Below are 21,976 nucleotides of genomic sequence, written 5' to 3' on the forward strand. Positions count from 1 at the left end.
CCTCCAAAATGCATCCTATGCAGCAGGGTCTCTGCCAGGACAGCGGTGGGGAGCAGGAGGGTCTGCTGGGGGTGTTCCTGCTCCAGCTGGTGGGACATAGAGGCCCATCCTACCTGTCCTCGTCCCCTCTGTCTGCGTCGTCTGCCTTCTGCCGGCTGCTCCCGTTGAGCAGGGTGAACTCGGTGACCTCGGAGCCTTCCACGCGCCGGCTGAGCCCGTCCTGCGCCTCCAGCACAGCCAGGCACTCGTCCCCCTCCCTGCTGCCGTAGCGGCGGGCGCCCCGCTCCAGGCTGAGGAGGTTGAGGTAGGAGTCCCCGGGGCCCAGGGCTGGGAGCGAGCCGGGGGCCACGGGGCTGCCCAGGATGCTGGCGGGGGTGGAGGTGGATGGCAGGTGGACATCCAGGCTGTAGTGGTTCTTCAGGTTCAGGGAGAGGGACTGAGCCAGGGACAGGTTTTGCAAGGAGCGGTCAACTGGTGTAAGAGACAAGGAGCGTGTCAGGAGCTGGGGACCCCCAACCCAGCTGCTCCCCATGACCACGAGGGGTGCAGATGCTCCAAATTCCCCCAGAGCCTGCTGGGATGGTACTGGGAGTGCCCCAGCTGCTCCCTATGACCAGGAGGGGTGCAGAGATGCTCTGAAGCCCCCCCAGAGCCTGCTGGGCTCATACTGGGAGCACCCTGACTGGTCCATGGGAGCACAACAGGTGCAGAGATGCTCGAAAGGGATGGTGCAGGGAGCACCCAAACAGCCCCCCTCCCCGTGAGGGGTCACTGTGCTCACCCGGCTGCCGGTGTTGCTCCCGGGCTTCCAGCACCGTCAGCTGCCGCACCAGCAGGGAGACGTGCTGCAGCAGGTCGCGGTTGGTCAGCAGCAGCTGCCGTACCCGGGCCTGAGCTTCGATCCGCGCCGCCGTTTCGGCCGCCAGCTGGTCCTTCAGGAGCTGCACCTGCGGGACAGGGCGGTGCGGGGCGGCACCGGGAGATGGAGTGGACAGGTGTGGGCCGGGACGGGGCGGAGAGGTGCGGGATGGGAGATGCGGGATGGGACCGGGGCGATGCGGGGAGGGAGCGGGAGATGCGGGCCGGGGCGATGCGGTGCGGGACGGGATGGGCGATGCGGGGAGGGAGCGGGAGATGCGGACCGGGGCGAGGCGATGCGGGATGGGAGATGCGGGGCGGGGCAGTGCGCGATGGGACGTGCGGGGCGATGCGGTGCGGGGCGGTGCGGTGCGGGAGATGCGGGGCCGGGCCGAGCATCCCCGGGATCTCCGGGAGCGGCGGCGCTCGAGCGCCCCCTGCCGGCCCCGCAGGTCCCCTCCGGTCCGTCCCGGTGGAGCCGCGGGCGGGGCGATGCGGCCGCATCCCGGGAAGGGGGAAGCGCTGCCCCCGGTACGGTGAAACGAGCCGGGGAGGCGGCCGGCGGGGCCCCGCTCGGGGGCCGGTTTGGAGCAGAGACACTGGGGCGGGGGGGCCGCGTCCAAAAGAGAGATGGGACGGGGGCTCGAGGGGGCCCTGCTGGGGGGAGCCCCACGAGCGATGGATACCGGGAGCTATACCGGGAGCTGTACTGCAAGGGATGCTGCAGACAGTGCTGCAAGCTGTACTGCAAGCTACACTGTGAGCGATGCTGCAAGTGATGCTGCAAGCTCCCCACATCACTCCCTTCCCAGCACGGGGTGCCTGTCCCTGCTGCCAGCCCAACCTGGCCTGGCCAGAGGCTGGAGCAGGGAGAGGAGAAGGGCTGGTGCCACCCGAGGTGGGGGCAGGACACGTACCTGGGCCACGGCCACCTGCGTCTGCTGCTGCTGCTGGAGGAGCTGCTGCTGGAGCAGCTGGAGGCAGTGCTGGGAGGCCAGTGGGGTGATGGAGGCTGAGGAGCAAGGGCTGCTCGGGCTGAGCAGCTGCTGGGAGCTGGCGGGGTGCAGGGAGCAGTTCTCAGCATCCTGGGCACAAAGAAATGGGCAGGGTGAGCAGAGTGACCAGCTCGGGCCGGGGTAGGGATTGTGCTTCCCCATGGCACTGCCCCCAGTAAGGCAGCGCAGCCCCCACACCCCCAGCACCAAGGGGCTGTTGAGGGGACAGCACTGGGCTTGGCATCAGGCGCTGCAGGTCTGAGCAGGGAGGGCAGATCCCCAGGCAGGGGGTCCCGGAGGAGACCAGAATACCCACTGCCTTCCCCAGGCCAGGTGGTTTCCTGTGGCCTGAAGCTATGGGGCCAGGGGTGGGGGGTCCTGCCTGCCCTCCCCTCCCTAGCACTGGGTGACTGCTCCAGCAGAGCCCCCCATGCTCTGCCCTGCCTGTACCAGTGGGCTCTCCAGGGCTGCATTTGAAGCCTGTGCAGCCCCAGGCACCGTGTGCCCCAGCTCTCACCTATCCCCCCACCCCAGCATGGCTTAGCTGCAGGTAAAGCAAGAAGCAGGGAGCAGGGAGTGGGGGTCTGCAATGGGGTCTCCTTTAAGCTCCTCCTCCTCAAGCAACGATAGAGTGACCGCAAGTGGTGCAACCAGCAGTGGCATGGACTGTCCCCCAGCCCACCCCCCCTTTACCTGGCAGTTCTTATCCTTTGAGGTTTGCCCAGGTTTCAGCATGCCCAGGTCCCCCCTGGCAGTGGGCAGCTCCCCAGATCCTCTCTCGGGGACACAGATGCCGTCAGAGTCGATGCCAACCTCATCCGCGTCCGTCACCTTGGAGCCCTTTATCTGGTGAACTTCAAAGGAGATGGAGGAATAAACCCCAGCCCCGTCCTGCCCCCAGGGTCGCAGCAAGGACCAGGGTGGGCAGCCAGGGTGGCAGCTGGGGACAAGGGCCAGGACTTGCTGGGTGCTCCCAGGACGAGCCGGTGCATCACCTTCCAGCGGCTGCTCCTCGGCCGACTTGTCGCTGGCGCCGTCCGCCTGCCCGTCGGCGTTCTGCAGGGCGTGCTGCAGGCTCAGCTTGTGACACACCTCGAAGGCCTGGCCCACCGTGCGCACCACCCGCATGGCCTGGCTCTGCGGAGCAAACCGGGTGCAGCTCAGCACCGCGGCACCCCGCTGCCGGCCCCGGGGCAAACCAGGAGCCTTCGCCCCGCTTCTCGCCCCAGGGCTGCCACATGCTGCCAGAGCTCCTTCTGTGCCAGGGGACCCGGCACTGCCCACAGCCGGCCCTGCTCGTGGCATCCCTCCAGCCCCTGCCCGGGTGCTCTGGGTTGAGGCTGAGGGGCTGGGCAGGAGGGGACAGGCACCAGCCACTTTCATTTCAGGGACATCCAGCACTGGCACTCGGTCTCTCCCCAGGGATCTGCACCCTCTGACCCCACAGCTGCTTTGGCTGGTGCAAGGTCCCTTGGAGACCTCTCACCCAGGGGGGACCCCGCTGCAGCCCTGGCAGCATCCTACCTTCTTCTTCGACTTGAAGACGTTGCACCTGAAGGAGTTGTTAGCGCCATCCCTCGCGATGTAACTAAATATCTTCAGGTCTTGTGAGTCGTGAGACACGTAGAAGATTCTAGGTGGGAGAGAGACAAACAGAATTAAACACCCTGAGGAGCCTCAAAGGCTCCCATGTGTGCCTGGGACCGGCAGGCTCAGCACCCTGGGCTGCAGGACTGAGGTGGTGATGGTGCATGGCCTCTCCTGCAATGCTCAAGGCAGGAGGGGACAGATTTAGATAGGACACCTGGCTTGATGGGAAACCTGCCTGAAACAGGCAGGAGCTTTTGAAAGAAGCTGAGGGAAAGCTAAAAAAAAAAACAAACTCTAGTATTTTTAGCCCCAGGAATGAATCCCTGTCCTGCTGCAGTGTGGCACAAGTGCCTGTGCAGGGATGGTCCTGCCCACCCCAGCGTGGGCCCGTTCTCCGCAGCGGGCAGGTGGCACAGCACAGAGGCCAGCATCCCCTGGCCGCCTCTCCTAAGGACACTGCTCCAGCTGGCATGGTTTCTCTCACTGACTCTTTCTCCTCCCCGTGCTGCAAAACCATTTTAAAAAGACCTTTTTATATATTTAACTAGGTAAAGATGTGACGAGTTCAGCTCTGAGCAGAGAAGCAACGGAGAGGATGGATGCCTGAGATGCTTTTCTTCTCCTCAGTCACTGGCGTTCTCCTTGCAGTTGGAGCAGCTGATGCCCATGTGCCACCTCTTGCAATAACCCACACAAACTGCCAGCAGTGAGGGGTAATGTATCAGCATGTCCTCTGCTCCTTGGGGCTCCCACCCAGAAATCCAGTGCTGGTGATCCCAGACCTGGGCTGTGGGACCATCAGTGCCCTGACAGGCCCAGCCTGTGCTTGGAACTGTGTCCTTAGGCCATGCACCACTGCAGGGCTTCAAGGAGGCCACCACTGACAGCTCCTCAGGCATCTGGGGAGGGCTTGTGCTCTCCAGAGTACTTTGGTATCCTCTGGTGGGAGGGTGGGTGCTGTCTTACTGTGTCCTGTATGGGCTAATTTCCTGTGGGCACTTACACCTCCGAGTAAGGCCCTTCCTCAGAAGCACAGAGTGAGCCCTGCTCTGAAGGAAAACCATGGGAAGCCTGTCTTCAGAGTCAAGGTAAGTGAGCAATTCGGGCTGAAGGCATCTCGAGGGGTCTTCTAGTCTAACCCTGTTCAAAGCAGAGGCAGCTTCCAAGCCTCGTCAGTCCATCTCACTCTCAAAAGCGCATGGAAAGGGTTCCTCATCAGCAGGAGTTTTGCACCTTTGTTAGTTTTTGGCAAGCCAGCCTCACTGGAGGTAACTCAGCAGGCAGGAGGATGGATATGGATGGCTGGGGGCTGGTGTAAATCCCTGCCACGTACCTGTACACGGGATCGTGCATCACCACCATCTTACTCTCGTCCCAGGTCCACTCCTTTCTCTGTCAGCAGAGAGCAGAAACAGAATTACATTGAGTCAGGTAAAAATGGAGCTCCAGGCAGGAACCCCGGGGGCAGCACACTTGTCCCAAGCCAAAATCCCAATGCCTGTATGAGCAACGGCTGTTTCATCGCTCTCCTGGGGTTTGTTGTGAAAATTCTGGGTGGTTTGTAAGAATTGACCAGTGTTGGTAAGAGGTGTGGCTACCCTGAGCAGCAGGAATACCCAGACATGGTCAAAGCCAATATCCTGGGTGCTCTGGCCCCGAGGGTCCCAGCGGGGCTGGAGGAGTCTCACCTTCTGCTTCTTGCGCAGAATCACCTTCACCCCGTCCACGGACACAATGATGCTCACTTTCTTCTTCTTAATGTTCTTGGCCTTGAATTCATACTGGTGGGAACAAAACCCGGGTTAGAAGATGGGGACTGGGGGGTACCTGGCACAGGGTGTGGTATTAGTCAGGGTTTTCCATGAAAATGTCATCTGTGGAAGAGGGAATGTGCTTTATCCTGCTCAGAAAAGGTCCTGCTGTCGGAGCTGGGATGCTGGGCAGGATCCTGGCTTTGTCAGGAGTGTCTCCTGGGAGAAGGCAAGGGGAGCTCAATCCACTGGGCTACACTGGGCTCTGGGAAACCCTTCCCTGATGCAGCTGCCATGCCTGGTCCAGGGGGACTCTGTGCCCAAGGCTTGGCAGGGAGGTGGCACCTGCTGCACCCACCACGCAGGGATTCCCTCCAGTGCCCTTGTGTGTGGGTGCTGCAGCACAGGGAATATAAAATCCCTCAGGAGCTGCAGGGAGGCCAGATGGGTGGCAATAATGCAATTATACCTCCATCATTTAAATAATCAGATTAACCTCCATGGGCTCAGTATCTCTGGAGGAAACCCCAGCTCCTCACCCGTGGGTGCCTGCACCCTGCCCTTACTTCAGTGTTAAACCAGCAGTGTTCACACCTGGCAGAGCCCTCCCAACACTGGGACCCACATGTACAGCTCTGACCTTTCCCAGCCCGTTTAGGCTCAGCTTTTGGCTTGCCCATTTTGACACCCCGTAATTTTCACAGTCCCTATCTGAAATCCAGCTTCCCCAGGGCCTGATCCCCAGTTTATCTGAACCAGCACACCTGTTCTGGTTCGTGGAGCTGCAGGAACAGCCCTACATATCCATTAAAAAAAGAAATCCCTGGGATTAAGGCAATGGACAGTCACCTTGGTGGGAAAGCAGAGTTACAGATCCCTGTTTTAGCAGTCTGATAATGTGACCTGTGCTGAGACAGAGCTGGGACTGGGCAAGGGGACATCATGGGGACACCACTGCTTAGCTTTTCCTGCTAAGCTGCCAGGTGATGCAGCCCCCTGAGAACAGCCAAACACCTCCCGGGACAGGAGCTGCTGCCACTCCATCACTGTCTCTGGGATGCCTCTGCCACTCGGCTCTGGAGAATCAGACTGTGATGCGCAGCCGTGGAGGACGAGGCGATGCCGAGCGGCAGAGCAGCCTGAAGCTTAATGACACCGTGTAATTAGGCATCTAATTAGAAATCTTATCTCTCTCTCTCCAGTCAGCGGAGCTGCAGGTAGCAGCTGAGTTGTTAAGGGAGCCCAGGCAGCTCTTTCAGGAGCCTGAAGTTGAAGGAGTCGGTGTGTGGCACCAGGCTCTGCATCCTTCCAGCTCCTCAGAGCCACCGTTCGCTGTGCCAGCCCCACAGGCAGGGATCTGGGGGGGGGGGGGTTCACGTTTGCCAGGCTTTTGATGCTGCTCATTGAATTCTCAGCACTCTGCAAGGTTGCTGGTAGCAGACAGACCCTGGATTAAACCACAGCCTTTTGATCTGCCCGTGAATTATTACTCTCAGACAAGCTCTTTACAAAACCTATCTATGGCACCGTTAACGTGTGGAGCTGGAGCTGAATTTGCTCCACACATTTTATATTCACAGGGAGAAGTGAAATGAGGGGTGAGGTGGTGCTGAGTGCACCCTGAGCCCACCACGGGCCCCCGGGCCCCACGGGGGATGCACACATCTGTGGGGACAAGGATGGGTGGCTGAGCTCGCTGGCCTCAGCACCAGCGAGGGCTTCTCCCACCCCCCACCCAAGCAGCCCCTCGGTGCCCAGCACCCCCAGCCCAGCCTCTCTGGGTGCTCCCAGCTCTGCCGGGCAGGCGCTTCCCCCCCTCCCCTGCACTCAGCCCCGCCAAACTGTTTCTCCTTGTCTGCTCGCATGAATGTCAATAAACCCGGGATGGATTGTTCTGCCCGCTAAAGAGCTATTTATCTTTCTTTAGAGACAAATGGCTGGGAAAATACTAGCTGAGCTTTCCAAGAAAGAGCCAGCAACACAGCGTATTTTCCCCTTGTAGCAACAGGGGTGCAATTACATTCAAACAAGGCTCTTTACTCAAAGGCTTCAAGCAAAGTCCAAGCCTGGATTTTGTGGCGATGCTTTTTTTCCTTTCTCTCTCCTACAGAAAGGAACAATCGGGAGCAGCAGCAGCAGCGCATCTCGGGTGCTGCCAGGAGGGGTGGGAAGTCTCTGTCAGCACAGGGACCTCCAGCTGCCTCCCGGTGCAGCGGGGCCCGGCCAGGGCTGGAGCCAGCGCTGCAGAGCGTGTCCGTGCAGCCGGCGGGAGCTGCCCCACACGCCCTGCCCGTGCCCCCCTGCGGGCTGGTGCTGAGCTGCGCTGCCCCAGCCGGGGCTGGAGGGGCACATGGGGCGGCAGGGGCTGAGCTCGGAGCTTGTCCCCCGCCCCGGTGACACGCAGGCCCCTCACACTCCACCTGAAGCCGTTCTGACCCATGGGCAGCCCCCCTGGGCTCTGCTCGGGGTGCAGCCCCGTGCCCCAGCACCGCCAGCGATGAGTTTGCCGGTCCTGCTCGTGCGTTGCCACTGGCAGAGGGACAGCACACCATCCCCACAGCCCGGGAGGAGTTAAAAGCCGTTGGGGCCCCCAAGTCCTTTCCAAAGCAGCCGGAGCTGAAGGATGGCCTGGCCAACGGGCAGCTCAGCTGAGCAGTCACCCCGTGACCCGGGAGCAGGGCTGGGTGAATGCCCCCCCAGCCCACACTGCACCAGCTCCACAGGTAAGAGGCAGATGGGATGCAGCTTTGGTCATTTAATTGCTTCCTAGCAGGCAGGAATCAGTATTCTAACCCTGTTTTATAGAAGGACAGAAAAGCACATTGAAAAAATGCTCTCCAAGACAGCTGGCTCTGTCTCCTGTCACAGCACTCACACGGAAGGCAGTGCACACCCGAGCAGGAGGCTCCCTGCCTGTCCTGGCACTGCCCTCACACACCAAAGTCTAGGCACTGATTTATTTGCTTTTCTTACTATGGAATCAATGTCTTCCCCCCCACCCCCTCCCAAAATTTGTCAAGGCTACCGACAAACCCAAACCCACGCAGCAGCGTTCAGCTTCTCCGCTGCCTTCCGATGGTTATGCTCTCACTGCCTGTGCTATCAGGGGGAATGTGCTGTCCTAGGAGATGGTAAAGGCTCTGGACCTGCCCTTAGGAGCGGTTCAGCAGGCAAGGCTGGCGGCTTGAGGGGATGGTAAAGGCTCTGGAGCTGCCCTTAGGAGCGGTTCAGCAGGCAAGGCTGGCAGCTTGAGGGGATGGTAAAGGCTCTGGAGCTGCCCTTAGGAGCGGTTCAGCAGGCAAGGCTGGCAGCTTGAGGGGATGGTAAAGGCTCTGGAGCTGCCCTTAGGAGCGGTTCAGCAGGCAAGGCTGGCAGCTTGCTTAGCTCCGGAGACGAGACGGGACATTTTATTAAGGAAAAGCAGGTCAGGAAAGGGCAATGCATCTCATTTAATTTAGCAGCTTCATTAATTCTATTTCTGACGTGCCTGACCTGGAATACTTTCCATTCCTGCTTTCAAACCCCCGTGCTGGAGTCCTTGCCTCTGCTACGGTCCCACACGCTGCCGGCATGTAATATTAACTTACCCGCGAGCGCGAGCCGGGATGAGGAGAAATGTTAATGGCCCCGTGCAATGCATATTTCATCTGGCAATTCCACCCAAGCAGATATAAATTACACATGCAGTTACCAGCTTCCATCTGCTGATGAAAGAGATGGGCTAATGCACATTGGAAATCATGTGCGGTTTCCAGCCCCGAGAACAACCTGCATGAATAGAGTTATTCAAGGAAGTGATTCTTAATGTGATTAATTACCCAAGGTATCAGGGCCTTCATTATGCAAATGAAAACTGTCATAAAATGGAGAGTTTGCAAGTCTTAGAGGCAGGCTCTGTTTCCAAAAAATGCATCTTCCCTATTAATAAAGAGCTGGGGGGTCAGAGCAGGGAGCTGGCAGAGCCCGGGCACGCTCCCTGCCCGGTTCAGAAGGGGTTTGCAGCATGAGGTGTCCTGTGGGAAGGCAAGGCAGAGGCTCTGAGGTGTGTGAAACAGGAGCTCACCAGTGCTCCCAGTCGCTGCTGGGTGAGTCCTTTGTTGGTGTGCCCGAAAGAAGGTGCTGCAGGCTGGGGAATGGGTGCTGCATGCAGCTGTAGGAGCCTGGTGTCCTGGCCTGGCTCCCCTCGCTCCTCCCTGCCTGGATGGCTGCAGGGTGTATGTGCCCATAAACAGCCCCACAGGGAAAAGCAGCCCCGGCCCCTTCCCAAATGTTGCCCCCAGGACAGGCACCGGGAGCACAGCAATGAGGGGCTGGCGATCCGCCCGGCTCTGCTCTTAACAGCCTGGCTCCGGGCAGTGTCACCCTGGCAGGACCCACAGGTCCCTGCTCCTCTCTCAGGCTGGTGCACGGCCACATCCCAGCCCTGAGCAGCATCCGTCAGGGTCCCCAGGACAGGTCGCACAGGGAGGTGTCCAGATGGGTCTGGAATCTCTCCGAAGAAGGAGTCTCCACACCCCCTGGGCAGCCTGTCCCAGGGCTCCCTCACCGTGTTACCTGAGACACGGTGTTTCCTCGGCTGCGCTTTGCGTGACTGACACCCCCAGCGCTGCTGCCTGGCACTGATGCTACAGCATCTCCTGCTCCCTCCTCCTGCCGAGCCCCTGAGCTCTGCACACACTTCAGTGCTGACAAAGCAGCAGTGTCAGTTCCCACACCCTTTGGACCACAGGCTGTGGTCCAGCTCCTGATCCCCCCCCAGCCCCGAGTCACCATGGCCCCTTCTGCAACCCATCACACCTCCCCGGGCGGCAGTGCTGTCAGGGGTCAGCTCCAGCCCGCTCCCTCACAGCCTCCGAGTGGGAAGCGCTGGGTTAGGGCCTTGTCTTTGTTCTCCTTGGGAAGCCTGAGCCCGTGTGAATGGATGACCTCGCCGTGCCCGGCGGCGGGGCGCACGCTCCCGGGCCGCGGCGGTGTGAGCGCGGCCGGGCATAGCCCGGGGTGCGCGGCAGTAACTGGGCAACACGGACACAAAGGGGCCGCAGGAAGCGCTGGGTGCAGGGCTGTACCTCCTGCCCCGTGCAAAACCGGGAATTTATGATCCCTGCAAACATAAAACTGCTCTCTGGAAAGCAGAGACCGAAGGGGAGGACAATAGGCAGGGAGAATGTTGGCAACAGACCCAAAGCCCTTTTTTTTCCTCATTTAAATTCGCTCCTTCCACCATCCAACAAAATCCCCGTGGGCACCGCAGGAGGAGGGGGCTGAGGAGCTACCCCGGCCCTGCTGGACTTCTGGGAGTCCTCGGAGGGGCAGCGAGGAGATGTGACCCCCACAGTTCACCCCAAGGGATTTATTTATCTATCCATCCCTAGTTCTGTGCTTGGCAATGGCATGGCTGCCTGCAGAGCCAGGCAGGACCAGGCTCTCCCTGGAGAGGCAGGACAGCCCCAGAGCTGTGTGCTCCAGCCCTGGGCTTGGGGTGCCAGGATGTGTGGGGAGCAGCTCCGTGTGCTCCTGTGCCCGACCTTGGGCCGGAGCCGGTTGGGCTGGGCTGGTGATGCCCTGCTCGCCTCTGAAAGTTTTCTCAGGGGGTAACTGCTCTTTGGGTGCTGGGGAAGGGAAGCAGAGGTACTTGCAGGTTGGCCAAGGGGCAGGGGATGGACTCAAGGATTATGTTGTTCCAGCACTTGGATCTAGCTGGGGGACACTCCACCTGCTCCAAAGCCTCCCACCAAACCCAGCTGCCATGCTGGAACCACCTCCCTGAGCTGCATTAACACCTCTGGCTCTTCCCACTTCACACAGCCCAGCTGGGATGAGGTGTTAATGGCTGGGACCAGCCTCACCTGGTACCTCCACCCACACCCTGCCCACAGGTCTCTATTTAAGCTCTGCTCTGGGGCTTTGCTCCCTTTCTGAGGCCTGGTGTTTGTTTCCAGCTCAGCTGTGCCTGGCCATGGACTATGCTGATCCCACCCTGAAGACTGACTACCTGGCTCAGCCTCAGGTCTGTCCCATCAACATGAGCCTGTCTGATGATCTGGACTCCTGGTTGAACCTGGCTGCTATCCAGGCTCTGCTCATCTTGCTCAGGTATGATGGGATGGGGCCTTGGCTGGTGACACCACTGCCAGCCACCTTAGAGAGGGGGCAAAGCCACCCTTGGTGCTCCCTCACCCTGGGCCAGAATGCAGCCACTGGCACAGCTGCTTGGAGGCACCAAGCCCCTCACTAGTGAGGGCTCTGTTGGCCAAGCCCGTTATGAACACCAAACTTGGTGGTCAGGTCTTCACTATGACTGGAGCTGAGCTGTGGATTGAGTGGGGAGGAGGGATAGAGGGAAGCAGAGGAAATTGTGTGTGTCTCAGACTGGGGGGTGTCTCAGGCAGCCTTTAAGGACAGCTTGATCTTTCCACCTCAAGGTGAGGTGGCAAAGGCTGTGGCTGGAGTTTAGGTGTCTCTATGAGCCAGGCAAAAGGATCTGGAGCAGAGTTGCCAGAGTTACACCCTAGGGGAGTGCAGAGCTCCTGCCAGTGATGAGAGCTGCTGGGGAGTCCAGCACTGGCTCTCTGATTAGTCTCCTCCACCTCTGACAAAGCTGCTTTGCCTGCCTTTGGAGCAGGGTGGGATAAAGGCAGCCTTTCCTCTGCTCCTCCCTGCCAAAGAGATACCGTGACACTGCTGAGCTCCATCCCACGGGCACAGGCAGCCAGCAGCCCGGCCCAAGGTGACATCATCTGGCCTTTGCTGCCTCCTGACAAAAGCACCATTGTGTGACTGTCACTTCCAGGAACCCCCTGCTGTCCCCAGGTTTAATGGGGAGCTTTCCCACACAGCCCTCTGTCCTTGTCCTGCCAGGGCAGACCAGCCCCTGCTCACAGGAAAGCTGGGCCTTATTTTCCCCCACTTCCACCTCTATTCACTTTGCAGGAGAAAACAAATTACCTTTTCCATCTGCAGCACTCTGGATGATTAATTAGTTTCACTAATGAAGCAGTGTCTTGGGACCCCACCCCTATGGAGCCCCATGTACTGAGGAACATGAGAACGGTCCCTGCCTCAGAGCTGTGAGGTTACTGCAGGTACAAAGTGCTAATTGCATCAGAAGCAGGTCAGATTCACCTGAAATAACCCCCAGAACTGAAGCTGCAGCTACACACCCTGGTACCTTCAAGCAATTCAGTATTTCCCTACAAGCATCGCTGTGGAGAGGCCCTGCAGAGAACCTCCTGGTTTGGTGCACATGATGCTTCACATCCTGGTTGCCCTCCAGTCTGGTATGTAGGACAAGAGGCAAGTTAGGAGATTGACTTTTTTAAACCTTCTTCATCAATGCTCAAACAACAAAGCTGAGAAGAGCAGGAGCCAGAACTCTGTGGCAGGCACAGAGCTCCATGGAAAAGCCTCAGCCCCCCTGCGTGGCTGTGGGAAGGTAACAGGATTTGGTGCCTTGGTTTCTCATCCACTAAGCAAGGATGTTAATTTTCTCCTTGCTTCATTCAGTTGTTCTGGTTACAGCCAGCCCCCTGCTAAGGACAGCTGCCCAGTACCTAGCAAGCAGGGCCAAGCCACCAGCTCCTGCTCTCCAGAGACAGGAGCAGGGAGCAACTGAGGATTTCTGCTGCTTGCTCCAAAATCCCTATTGCATATTTGGTCCCTTCCCATCCCTCCCTGTGAGCCTGAGAGCACAGCAGCACATCAGCAAGCTGTGTGAGCCCAGCAGCAGGGGAGATGTCCCTCTGCACCCTCAGCTGTAATACTGAGAAGCAAATGAGGATCCACACAAGGAGCTGATGCTCTGGGGGAGCAGGAGGGGCAGATGGGATGGGGGTGGTAACAGGACTGCCTTGCTCTGTCTCTGGGAGCTGGTGTTCATTGCTCCTTTGGAGACAGAACACACCCTGAACACCCATTTTTCACTCTGGCTGTTCAGAGTTGTGTTTGTGACAGTTGCTCCTCAGGGACTAGAGCACCTGGTCAGATTGTGACTGGTCTGTGGCCATGGGAGCTGGTAGGACCCACTGTGGTGTGTCTGAGCATGTGGAGGGGGCTGTGGGGTGTGGGGTGGAGGCTCTGGGGGTGCCTCATGAGGGCTCTGGCAGGGGCTTACACTGGCACAGCACAGGGACAGGGAGAAATCCCAACCCCACTGCCATGCTGAGGTGCTGACAGAGGCAGGTGCTGGGATTTCAGCCTCTGAATAATGTAACACTTCCCTCCTCGTTTATGTAACGATGCTATTTTAGGGTGCACAGTCCAAGGGAAGGAGGATGGCAAACCAGAGGGAAGGCAGCTTGAGAGGCAGGCTGGGCCAGCCACGCTCTGTGTGCTGGGAAGGAGAGGAAGCCTTGGTGCTCCCAAGGCTCAGTCCAAGCCTATGAGGTTGGGATGTCAAAGGCAGAAGGGAGGAGGCCCATGTGTTCAAGCATTAACTAAGCCCACCCAGACCCTGCTCCCCAGAGGGCCAGCTGTGACCTGCTGTGGTTCTCCACTTCCCACAGCTGAGGGAAACCAGGTGGCTGCAGCTTCATCCTCAAAGCCTCTTACTTTGCAGAGGAGAGCATGTCCACCCAGGGCAGATGCTTATCTGGAGAAGGAGGACTCTAGTTTGCCTCTGAGAGGCTACTGGGTGATTTGTTTGTCAGCTGTTTGTCTGCTGGTGCTGGGCAGTGAGTGTGCCCAGATCTCCTGGAGACACAGCGGGGTCCTCAGCTGGGGACACAGCTACCTCAGGGGCAGGTATGTGAAGATGGAAGACTTGTCACAGCTGTAAAAGCAACTACAAAGAGTGGGACCCCCCCCCCCGGGTGTACCCTGATCACACTGCAAATACAGCTATGACAGGCTGCTGTTCCCCATGACCAGCAGCCACACTCAGGGCTGATGCTCATCTCCCCTTCCCTGTTGCCTCTCTGCTCCCCAGTGCCATTTCTGGTGTCCCTGGGCTGGCACTGGTGTCAGCAGCTAGGTGTGAAGCTGAGGGCACCCATGTGTAGTGCACTGCTTGCCTGAGGTCAATGATTAACCCAAACAGTGCTGCCTGCCCCCAGCTCCCAGCTTCTGCCCTGCACTGGGATGCAAGGAAGTGAGACCAACCAAGGAGACCAGCACTGCCCTGGGGGGCAGCAGCATGGAAAGGAAATGTGCCTGGGCTGGGAATATGAGGCTCTGAAATCGTTAATGGCAGGACACAGGCTGCAGCAGGGCTGAACTGGCCCAGGACAGCTCAGGGTCACTGGACCTTGGTGCTGAGAGCCACGCACGGCTCTGCGGCGGGCACGGTGAGGCACTGGGCATCGATGGCAGAGACCAGTGCTTGGGACAGCCCTGCCACAGCACCAACGTGCCTGGGCAGTAACTGTGCCTGACACCCTCCTGGAGCTGGCTGTAAATGCACAGTCCTCCATCACACTGCATCTGCTCTTAGCACGTCTCTGCTCTTTCCATGACGAAAGTAACTCCTTTTCCAGGAAGCAAACCCTGGAGCTCGGGGTTTGGTGGGATTCCTGGGGCAGAGGACTGGGATGTGCAGGGTGATTTGAGGCCCTGTGATGCTCCCTGCAATGCAAGGCACCGTGTCCCTCCCCCCAGCAGACTCACAGGGGCAGAGTCTCTTCAGCAGTGACAGAAGGATGGACGAAGGGGGAGGTCACTGAGGTGTCCTGAGAGCAGTCAGGCAGTTGCCAATTAGTCCAAATAACCCATCTGGCCCAGGGAAAAGCCATTTAGACTGTCTAATCACTACTGCAGGAGAGAAAGAAACCCCGTGTGTGATGCCTTTGACAAATCCCTGTTCCCTCATCAAAGTAGCCTTCCCTCCAGGGACACATCCAAGACTCTTATTCTGTAGCTTTCTCATGGAGTTATTTGGTTACAATGTGAAGTAGGTTGTCAAAATATTATGTTAAGCAGCACAGGTTGTGTCTGCCTTCAGGCCTCCCTCAGTACAGAGCAAAAGCAGAGTGAAGAAGGGGAGTGCAGCCCCAAGCCCTTGTTAGCACCTTTTATTTTGCTTTGTGGTTGTGGACCCACTGATCCATAAAGCACAAAGGGCCTTTACACTGGTCAGCATCAAGACAGCATCTACAAAGGCACCCAGCACTGTGGTATGAGGTCCAGCTCTCCTCCTGGGGACAGTTAATGTAGGAACTGGAGAGGCTGAGGTCAGTGCATGAGGTTCCACCACAGCTACAAGCTCTTTTTCCCTGCATGGAGGTAGCTTCACCCATGGGGCAGGTTTAAGTGTTGGTATTTTCATGGGCTGTTCTGTTCTGCTCCTGTTCCTGAGAGGTGGCAGCCTGCTCTAGTGGAAATAACTCATGTGCCCACACCAGCTGCGTGGGGAGGGTCTGTGCTCCACCAGTGCAGCAGAAGCACTCTGCACCACGGGCACCCCAGCTTCTGTGTCCTTGCCCATGCAGTTGTCACTCAGATCAGGCTCCCCCTTGTTAACAAGCTAATCCAGTGTGCTCACTGCCCCTCTGCTTGCCACCTCAGTTACACTGTCCAGGCTCCAACACAGCAGCAGCTTTGGGCAGACCATCACTGGTAAAGCCATCCTGTCTCATCTTCACAGTACTCTGCAGCCAGTGATACAATTGTTGGGCAAATGACTAGTTCAGCCTAGATAAAGGCTTTGCAGAGACCTCACTAATATTTTAGTGAGCAAAGTCAAATGCTTCAGCAATGTAATGCTGTTAAAGCCACTTGACTGTACAATTAGGAGGTACCTGCCTCCCTGCCAAGATCCAGCACCAGACAAAAAGCTCAGCCTTGTTCTGTTTAGTACTAACATTTTAATTTAGCTTTTATCTGTTTAACTGCTGCTTTTATTAGCCTTCAGCTCGACTCCAATCCATCAAGACTCTCATGCAAAACAGTGTTCCCATGCCTGACTAGTTCCACCCCCTCGCTGGAGAAGCCACCCAGCTCTCAGCACTCTCAGGAAGGCACTGAAAGGTTGCTGTTGCTTGGAGATGACACATTTCTCTGCCTGATCCCTCCATCCATCTGTTATGGATACATAATGCACCCTCTGAACAGGGTTTAAGAACCAAAGCACCTGCAATCACCAGTCACCTCTCCACAACTAGATCATGGCACGTGGCTACCAAAAGAGCTGCTGACACAGTGACCTGGATTCCCAGCCAGGCCAGTCCTCACTCACTGCAGCTCAGAAGTTAAGTAGCAGAAGATAGCTAATCAATTAGTGTGTGGCAGGAAGTCCTGAGGTGAGTTAGGGTTGGAGATGAGCAAGGTGGAAACCTGCAAGAGGTTGTAAGTCAGTGGAGTGGCTCTGGCTGGTGAGACCTGCCCCAGCAGCGAGCAGAAGCTGGATTCTCCTGGAACCTCAGAGGTGTTTATTCCTCTCCTCCCACTCCTGATGTACAAGCAGTGTGTAGTCAGTCCTCCACCACAGCCACCCAATGCCACCTAGAAACACTGTCCATGGCACCAAAACCACCTCACTAAGAGACTCTTCCCTTTGCATCACAGTAACATGAAGAGCAGAGAAGGGATAGAACAAGCTTGGGTTAGTCTGAGACTGGGCAGACTCAGTTCTAGAAAAGCAGCTTCTACATTTGGAAGGCTGTTTCTTCAGCTTACAACAATTAAATCTTCTGTAAGGCTAATAAAGCAGCACATGCATGAGAGACACTTCAGCCTGCCAAGGTGACTGTGGACCAGAGAAAGCATGTAGAGAGACCTAAGGAGTCTCATCTGCATCACCCATCCTTCCAGCCCCAGCCTTCTCCCTTCCTTAGGCCTTCATGGCCAAAACTCTCTGGGAGATGCAGTCCCACCTGGCCTTGTGGCTAATTAGGGCTGCAGGGCATACTGGGAAAGGGGAGAAGCTACAAAACCCAGTGGGAGGGGAGGAAGCCATTCCTTGAGGTGGGACTAGGCTAAGGAGCTGTGGCTGGGAGCAGCCTCAAGCTCAGGCTTCTCCTCTTGCCTGGAGAGATGATGGATTCTTGCCAGACCTTCTGCCATGGAGCTCGTCTGCTTCCTCAGCATCCCAGCAGTGCCTGTGCTGCAGAGAGGTAAGAGCTGTGATGTGGCTGCCATCTCCCAACCTGGGGTGGCTTCCCTCCCAAGGGCATCTCTGTCAGGTCTGTTATCCTCTTAAAGACCAGCACACAGTCTGTGGGCATTGAACTCTGGTGGTGTTGCAGTGTGAAGATGCTTTTCAGCACTTTGTGCTGTTTCAGGGTAACAAAGAGTAGTTTTGGTACTGCCTGTCCTAGTTAAAGCTGCTAACTAGTGGTTCTCTGGCCTGGGAGAGGGCAAAGAACCTGCTAAGGGTGCTGGGGTGGTGAAGGGTGCAGTGGAGGAGCAATGTGAAGGGATGTAAAATCCACTGTATCATGAAAGTGGGTGTTCTCATGTGTGTGGGTAACCTGGAGATGCTGGCAGAGCTGCTGCCCAGAGGGTAATGGGAGTTTTTGGGTCTCAGGGGCTCTGTCCCCATGCCTGGATCTCCTCTGCTCCTGGAGCAGGAGGCAAGAGTCTCCCTGGCACGCTCAGATAGGACCCCTGGAGAACACTTGCAGGACTCCTCTGCCTCCAGGGAAGCCCAGCCTGAACCCCATCCCTGTGCAGGAGACTCTGCTATAGCTGCAACAAATAGAGGAAAACAAACTAATGAGGCATTAGGGCTAAACTTAGCTGCAATTAACACTTAATTACCATCCTGAAAACACTTGCTGTATTTTGCCAGGGCCTGGAAAGGTAAAACCAATTAGCTTAATCTTGTGTGGTAGAAACCCTGAGCTGCCTCAGATGCCTGTTGTGGATGGGACTCTGGGGGAACTGGTGCTTCTGACCACAGTGCCTGGAGCTGAGCAGCCCTGAAGGCAGGTTGGGTAAGGGGATGCTGTCCTGTGGCAAGGATGCCCTGGGCCAAGTCATCCCCCTGCTCCTGACACCCTTGTGCCAAGCTTTCAGCCTGCTTGTCTGTCTGAGACTGTTCTTCTCTGTGCCTGTAGCTTTGTTGTGTTGGCTGGTATCTTCCCTGGATAAAGCAGATGGCAGGCAAGGTCACAAGCAAGTGTGTGGGCTGCTGGACAGGGAGAGGTACAGAAAGATCCAGGGAGCAGGCAGAGGACAGAAAGCCATCCAGGATTGTCTCTAAGTCTCCTTCTGAGTCACCAGTGTGAGTTCCTTGGGATTTTTGGGTTGGACTTGCAGGCTGTTCTGGGGAGGACTGGGTCTGATGAGGTATTGCCTGTGTGAGCTGTTCTTAGGTCCCTGTTTTGGGGAAGAGGCAAAACTGACACCAGCCTTTCTGCAGAAGGTGTTGAGACCAGTTTGTATGTGCCTATGTATAGTTGTTTGGATACCTAAACCCCCTGCTCTCTCCTGGAGGCTGTGGGCACTGGCTAATAGGTGTCCACATAAGCAGTTCCTGTGTGGTTCTCCAGAGAAGCTGGAATGGTGTCCTAGAAAAAGTTGTTTTCATGGAGCATACTTTGGGGTGAATACATAGTAGCTCTTGGGAGAAGGAGGAAGGGAAATGTACAGGCTTGAGGAACCTGGTCTCCCTGAAGTCTTCATCTTCCCACATGGTCTGCACACTTGCCAGTGTAAATGTTGACTGGACCCATGACCACAGTTTGGGACCATCTTCCACAGCACTGTGCCTCCTGTGACCTAGTGAGGGCCACTGTGTGATGCCCATGGTTATTTAAAGGCATTGGGTGAACTGACCTGGCCCAGCTCTTGTCTGGTAAAGCACCTAGTAAATGAGACTTGGTTACCAACAAGGAGCATTCCCCCACTCTGTGTACTTTCAGCTGTGCTATGGCTGGGAGCAGCATGAGATGCTTGTGCTTTACACTCCAGGCATGTAAAAACCATCATCTGTTTTTCCTGTGCCCTCCCATAAATGAAAGGAAGGTGCCTGGCATTGAGAGCTGCAGGAAGGTCCACATCAGCAGTCTGAAGACTTGCAGTTTTAAGATGTTAGGATTGGTTTCTTTCACAGCCCAGGGCTGTCATTAGCTGACTATTTAGGTGCTCTCTCAGCCAGGCTGAAAGGAAAAGCCCTTCAGGAACTGGAGCAGAACTTCCATCCAAAACCAACAGGTCCTGGAATGCAGGTATCTGTACCAAGAAACCCAGCAGCTGAGAGTTCAGCTTCGACCTGGTTTTAGTCCTGATCCCAGCTCTGGCTCAGATTAATGTGAAGCTGGCAGGAAAACTCAGCTCCAAGTGTGGTAACTCAGGAAGGGCTGATGGGCAGAATGTATCAGAGGAAATCTATGCAGTGGTTATCCTGGTGAACTCTTCTGTAGAAGGTGGCTGTCAGCCTGGGAAAACGGAAGACATCGTGCTCTAGAAGAGTCATGAACTGAGTTTTAAACATCTCTACCTCTGAAGCCTGCCACAGGGATAAACTAAACTGGGGTGGTTGCAGGCACCATCCTGCCCTGTGCCCACCTGGCTCCTCTCCTTCTGCAGCAAGAGCAGATAAACAACATCCATGCTTGCTGCTGAACCACTGCAAGTTACAGCCTGGCACGGCTTGAAGTGTGAGCTGCTGCTGTGCTGTCGTGCTGGGAGCTGCTGGGGTGCAGGGCAGGCAGGCTCTGTGCCACCTCAGCTATGCAAGGGCTGTAGCTTCTACTCATCCTGATCTAAAGTGATGCCATGTCACACTTCAGCACCACCCGTTGGTGCCTGGCAGTCAGTGTGACTTAGTGTGGCTGGATCACACTTCCTCCCTGGAAACCCAGGAGGAGCTGCAGAGTGCTGAGGCTCTGCTAAGAGATGGATGCAGCAAGAGTGATCAGGATTAAAGGGGGGGCTGAAGTGAGAACCCAGTTCTCATCCCAAGGAGAACTTGGGCATTCTGCTGTGTCCTGTGTCAAGATTTATAACTGCTTTCCTGGCACACTGGCCTCTGAGGGGAAAAAAGACTCTCAATTTAATTAAGCTGAAGAAATGTGGAAGTTCCAGAAGAAACACACTGGTCTGGATGCCTGCCTCCTGTTTGCTCACTCTGGTTCTTGAACAGGCACAGCACCAGTTGGCTGTTCCCTTATGGAATGATTAAATAACCCAACATCTGGCTCCTCCCAGAGTGTCAATACCTGCTTAGGTCCAAGCTGGACTTTCCAAGAGACCTGAAGTTTCTTGGCTTTGTAGAACAGCAAGTGCAAATTCCAGGGAAACTGATTCTGTGCCTTCCAGGTAATTAACTGGAGTGATGAGGGGAACTGCTGGCAGCAGGCTGGCTGTGGGGATGACAAGCTGACACTTACTCCTACCATGTCCTTGTGCAGCTTGCCACTCAGAATAGCAGTATTTCTCTAGGGCTGCTTGGCTGGCTATGAAGTGCTGCATGGAGAGTAGTGTTGCTCTAGGAAGGTGACAGCTGATGGTTTCTCCTCTGGCCAGTGTTTGGTAGCTCTGGGGAAGATGAGAGATGCATGCAGGATGAGATGGTAACCCTTCACTTAAAGCCATCCATTCCCTGGCCTCCCAGGGCAAGATTTCCCCAGAAAGCTCAGGAGCTCCAAGGAAATGTTTTGTGTTTTACCAAACTCTTCTTTACCCCTGGGTGCCCACAAGCACCTTCAGCAAAGCTTTCCTGTTACTGGTTGTGCTGTGTGGGCTCCACATCTTTCCTCTTAACTTCAGTGAGAGCCTTCACCTGGCTAGGGGGAGAATTTGGGTATTTAGTTGTTCCCAAACAGGCAGGTGGGAGTAGTGTGTCCAGGGAAAGGGTGATCCTGTTGAACCAGGGAGCTAGTTGGGTCCTCAAGAAGGACTTCCTCATGTTAGCTGCCACTTGTCTTCTGCATGAAGGAAAATCTTGTGTTGTACATAAGCTCCCTAAGAGTGCTGAGGAGGCTCAAATGTCTGCAGGTGAATCCACCTCAGCAGAAAGCCAGCTCCACCAGAACACTGATTCCAAGCACAGGAGCTCCAGCAGGTGCTGCCAGACACCCAGACCTGGATGTCCTGGGGCAGCAGGAGGCAGCAGCTGCCACATGCTGCTTCCCTGGGAGGTGGGGAGCACCTGCCTGTGCTGGGTGCTGGGCACTGTGCAATGAACTGGACTCTCAGAAACAGCAGCCTGACGTGTCTCTCAGCACCATGTACTTACCCAAGTAGCAAACTCATTTCACCACCTCCCCTGCCAGTGCAGGAGGAGGCAGGGGGATTAGTGTGAACTTTGACAATCATATAATAACATGGCAGCTGCATGCAGCTAATAATCCATGGGGAGGATTAGCAAACTTAAAGTTGTCTAGCTCTGCATAATGGGAAGCTACAGACAGCAGCTTCCCTCTTGTACTGACTGCATTTGCATTCCCTTCAGTGAAGCACAGGACATGACAAGACAAGGTTTTCCAGTCTGTTATGAAATGGGAATCTAATGTGTGACTAATGGAGCACTGCTAGCAATTCCAGGGCATCCATTCAGTCAGGGATATGGAGTGAGCTTTACTATGAGAGTGCATCTAGAACAGCTACTGCAAAAGAGCAGATGGCAATTTTGTCAGGCTAATGCTAAAACATGTCACTTGAGGCTCTCTGGGAGTAATGTCCCATAGTCTGGGTGCTCTGCAGGTCCTGAGGTCTGCAGGCTCTGCTGGTGTGTGGAGAATACCACTGAACTCCTCCCAGGTTCCTTGGCATAATCCACAGGCAACAGAGCCTGGTACAAAACACAGGACAGAGATGCCAAAGAGGAGGTTTAGCAACTGGAGCTGCTGGTTTCCTTACAGCCCTCTCCCTCCCCATGCTCTAAGCACAGCTCTGAGTGCTGGT

General features: G+C 56.4%; 1 protein-coding gene across 1 annotated transcript in view; it reads right to left on the reverse strand.

Annotated features, from left to right (window-relative positions):
• Positions 1 to 21,976, reverse strand: part of LOC311198584 (carboxyl-terminal PDZ ligand of neuronal nitric oxide synthase protein-like) — a gene marked incomplete at both ends in the record, with an annotated part of 28,854 nt that overhangs the window by 811 nt on the left and 6,067 nt on the right. Inside the window, 8 exons of the mRNA XM_084272562.1 lie at positions 114 to 471; positions 782 to 947; positions 1,776 to 1,943; positions 2,547 to 2,707; positions 2,849 to 2,990; positions 3,378 to 3,486; positions 4,777 to 4,835; positions 5,132 to 5,224. Of these exons, the coding sequence (XP_084128688.1) occupies positions 114 to 471; positions 782 to 947; positions 1,776 to 1,943; positions 2,547 to 2,707; positions 2,849 to 2,990; positions 3,378 to 3,486; positions 4,777 to 4,835; positions 5,132 to 5,224 (1,256 nt within the window). The remainder of the gene's footprint in view (positions 1 to 113; positions 472 to 781; positions 948 to 1,775; positions 1,944 to 2,546; positions 2,708 to 2,848; positions 2,991 to 3,377; positions 3,487 to 4,776; positions 4,836 to 5,131; positions 5,225 to 21,976) is intronic.

This window comes from Gallinula chloropus (genome assembly GCF_964237585.1).
Source record: "Gallinula chloropus genome assembly, chromosome: 18".
NCBI classification, from domain to species: domain Eukaryota; kingdom Metazoa; phylum Chordata; class Aves; order Gruiformes; family Rallidae; genus Gallinula; species Gallinula chloropus.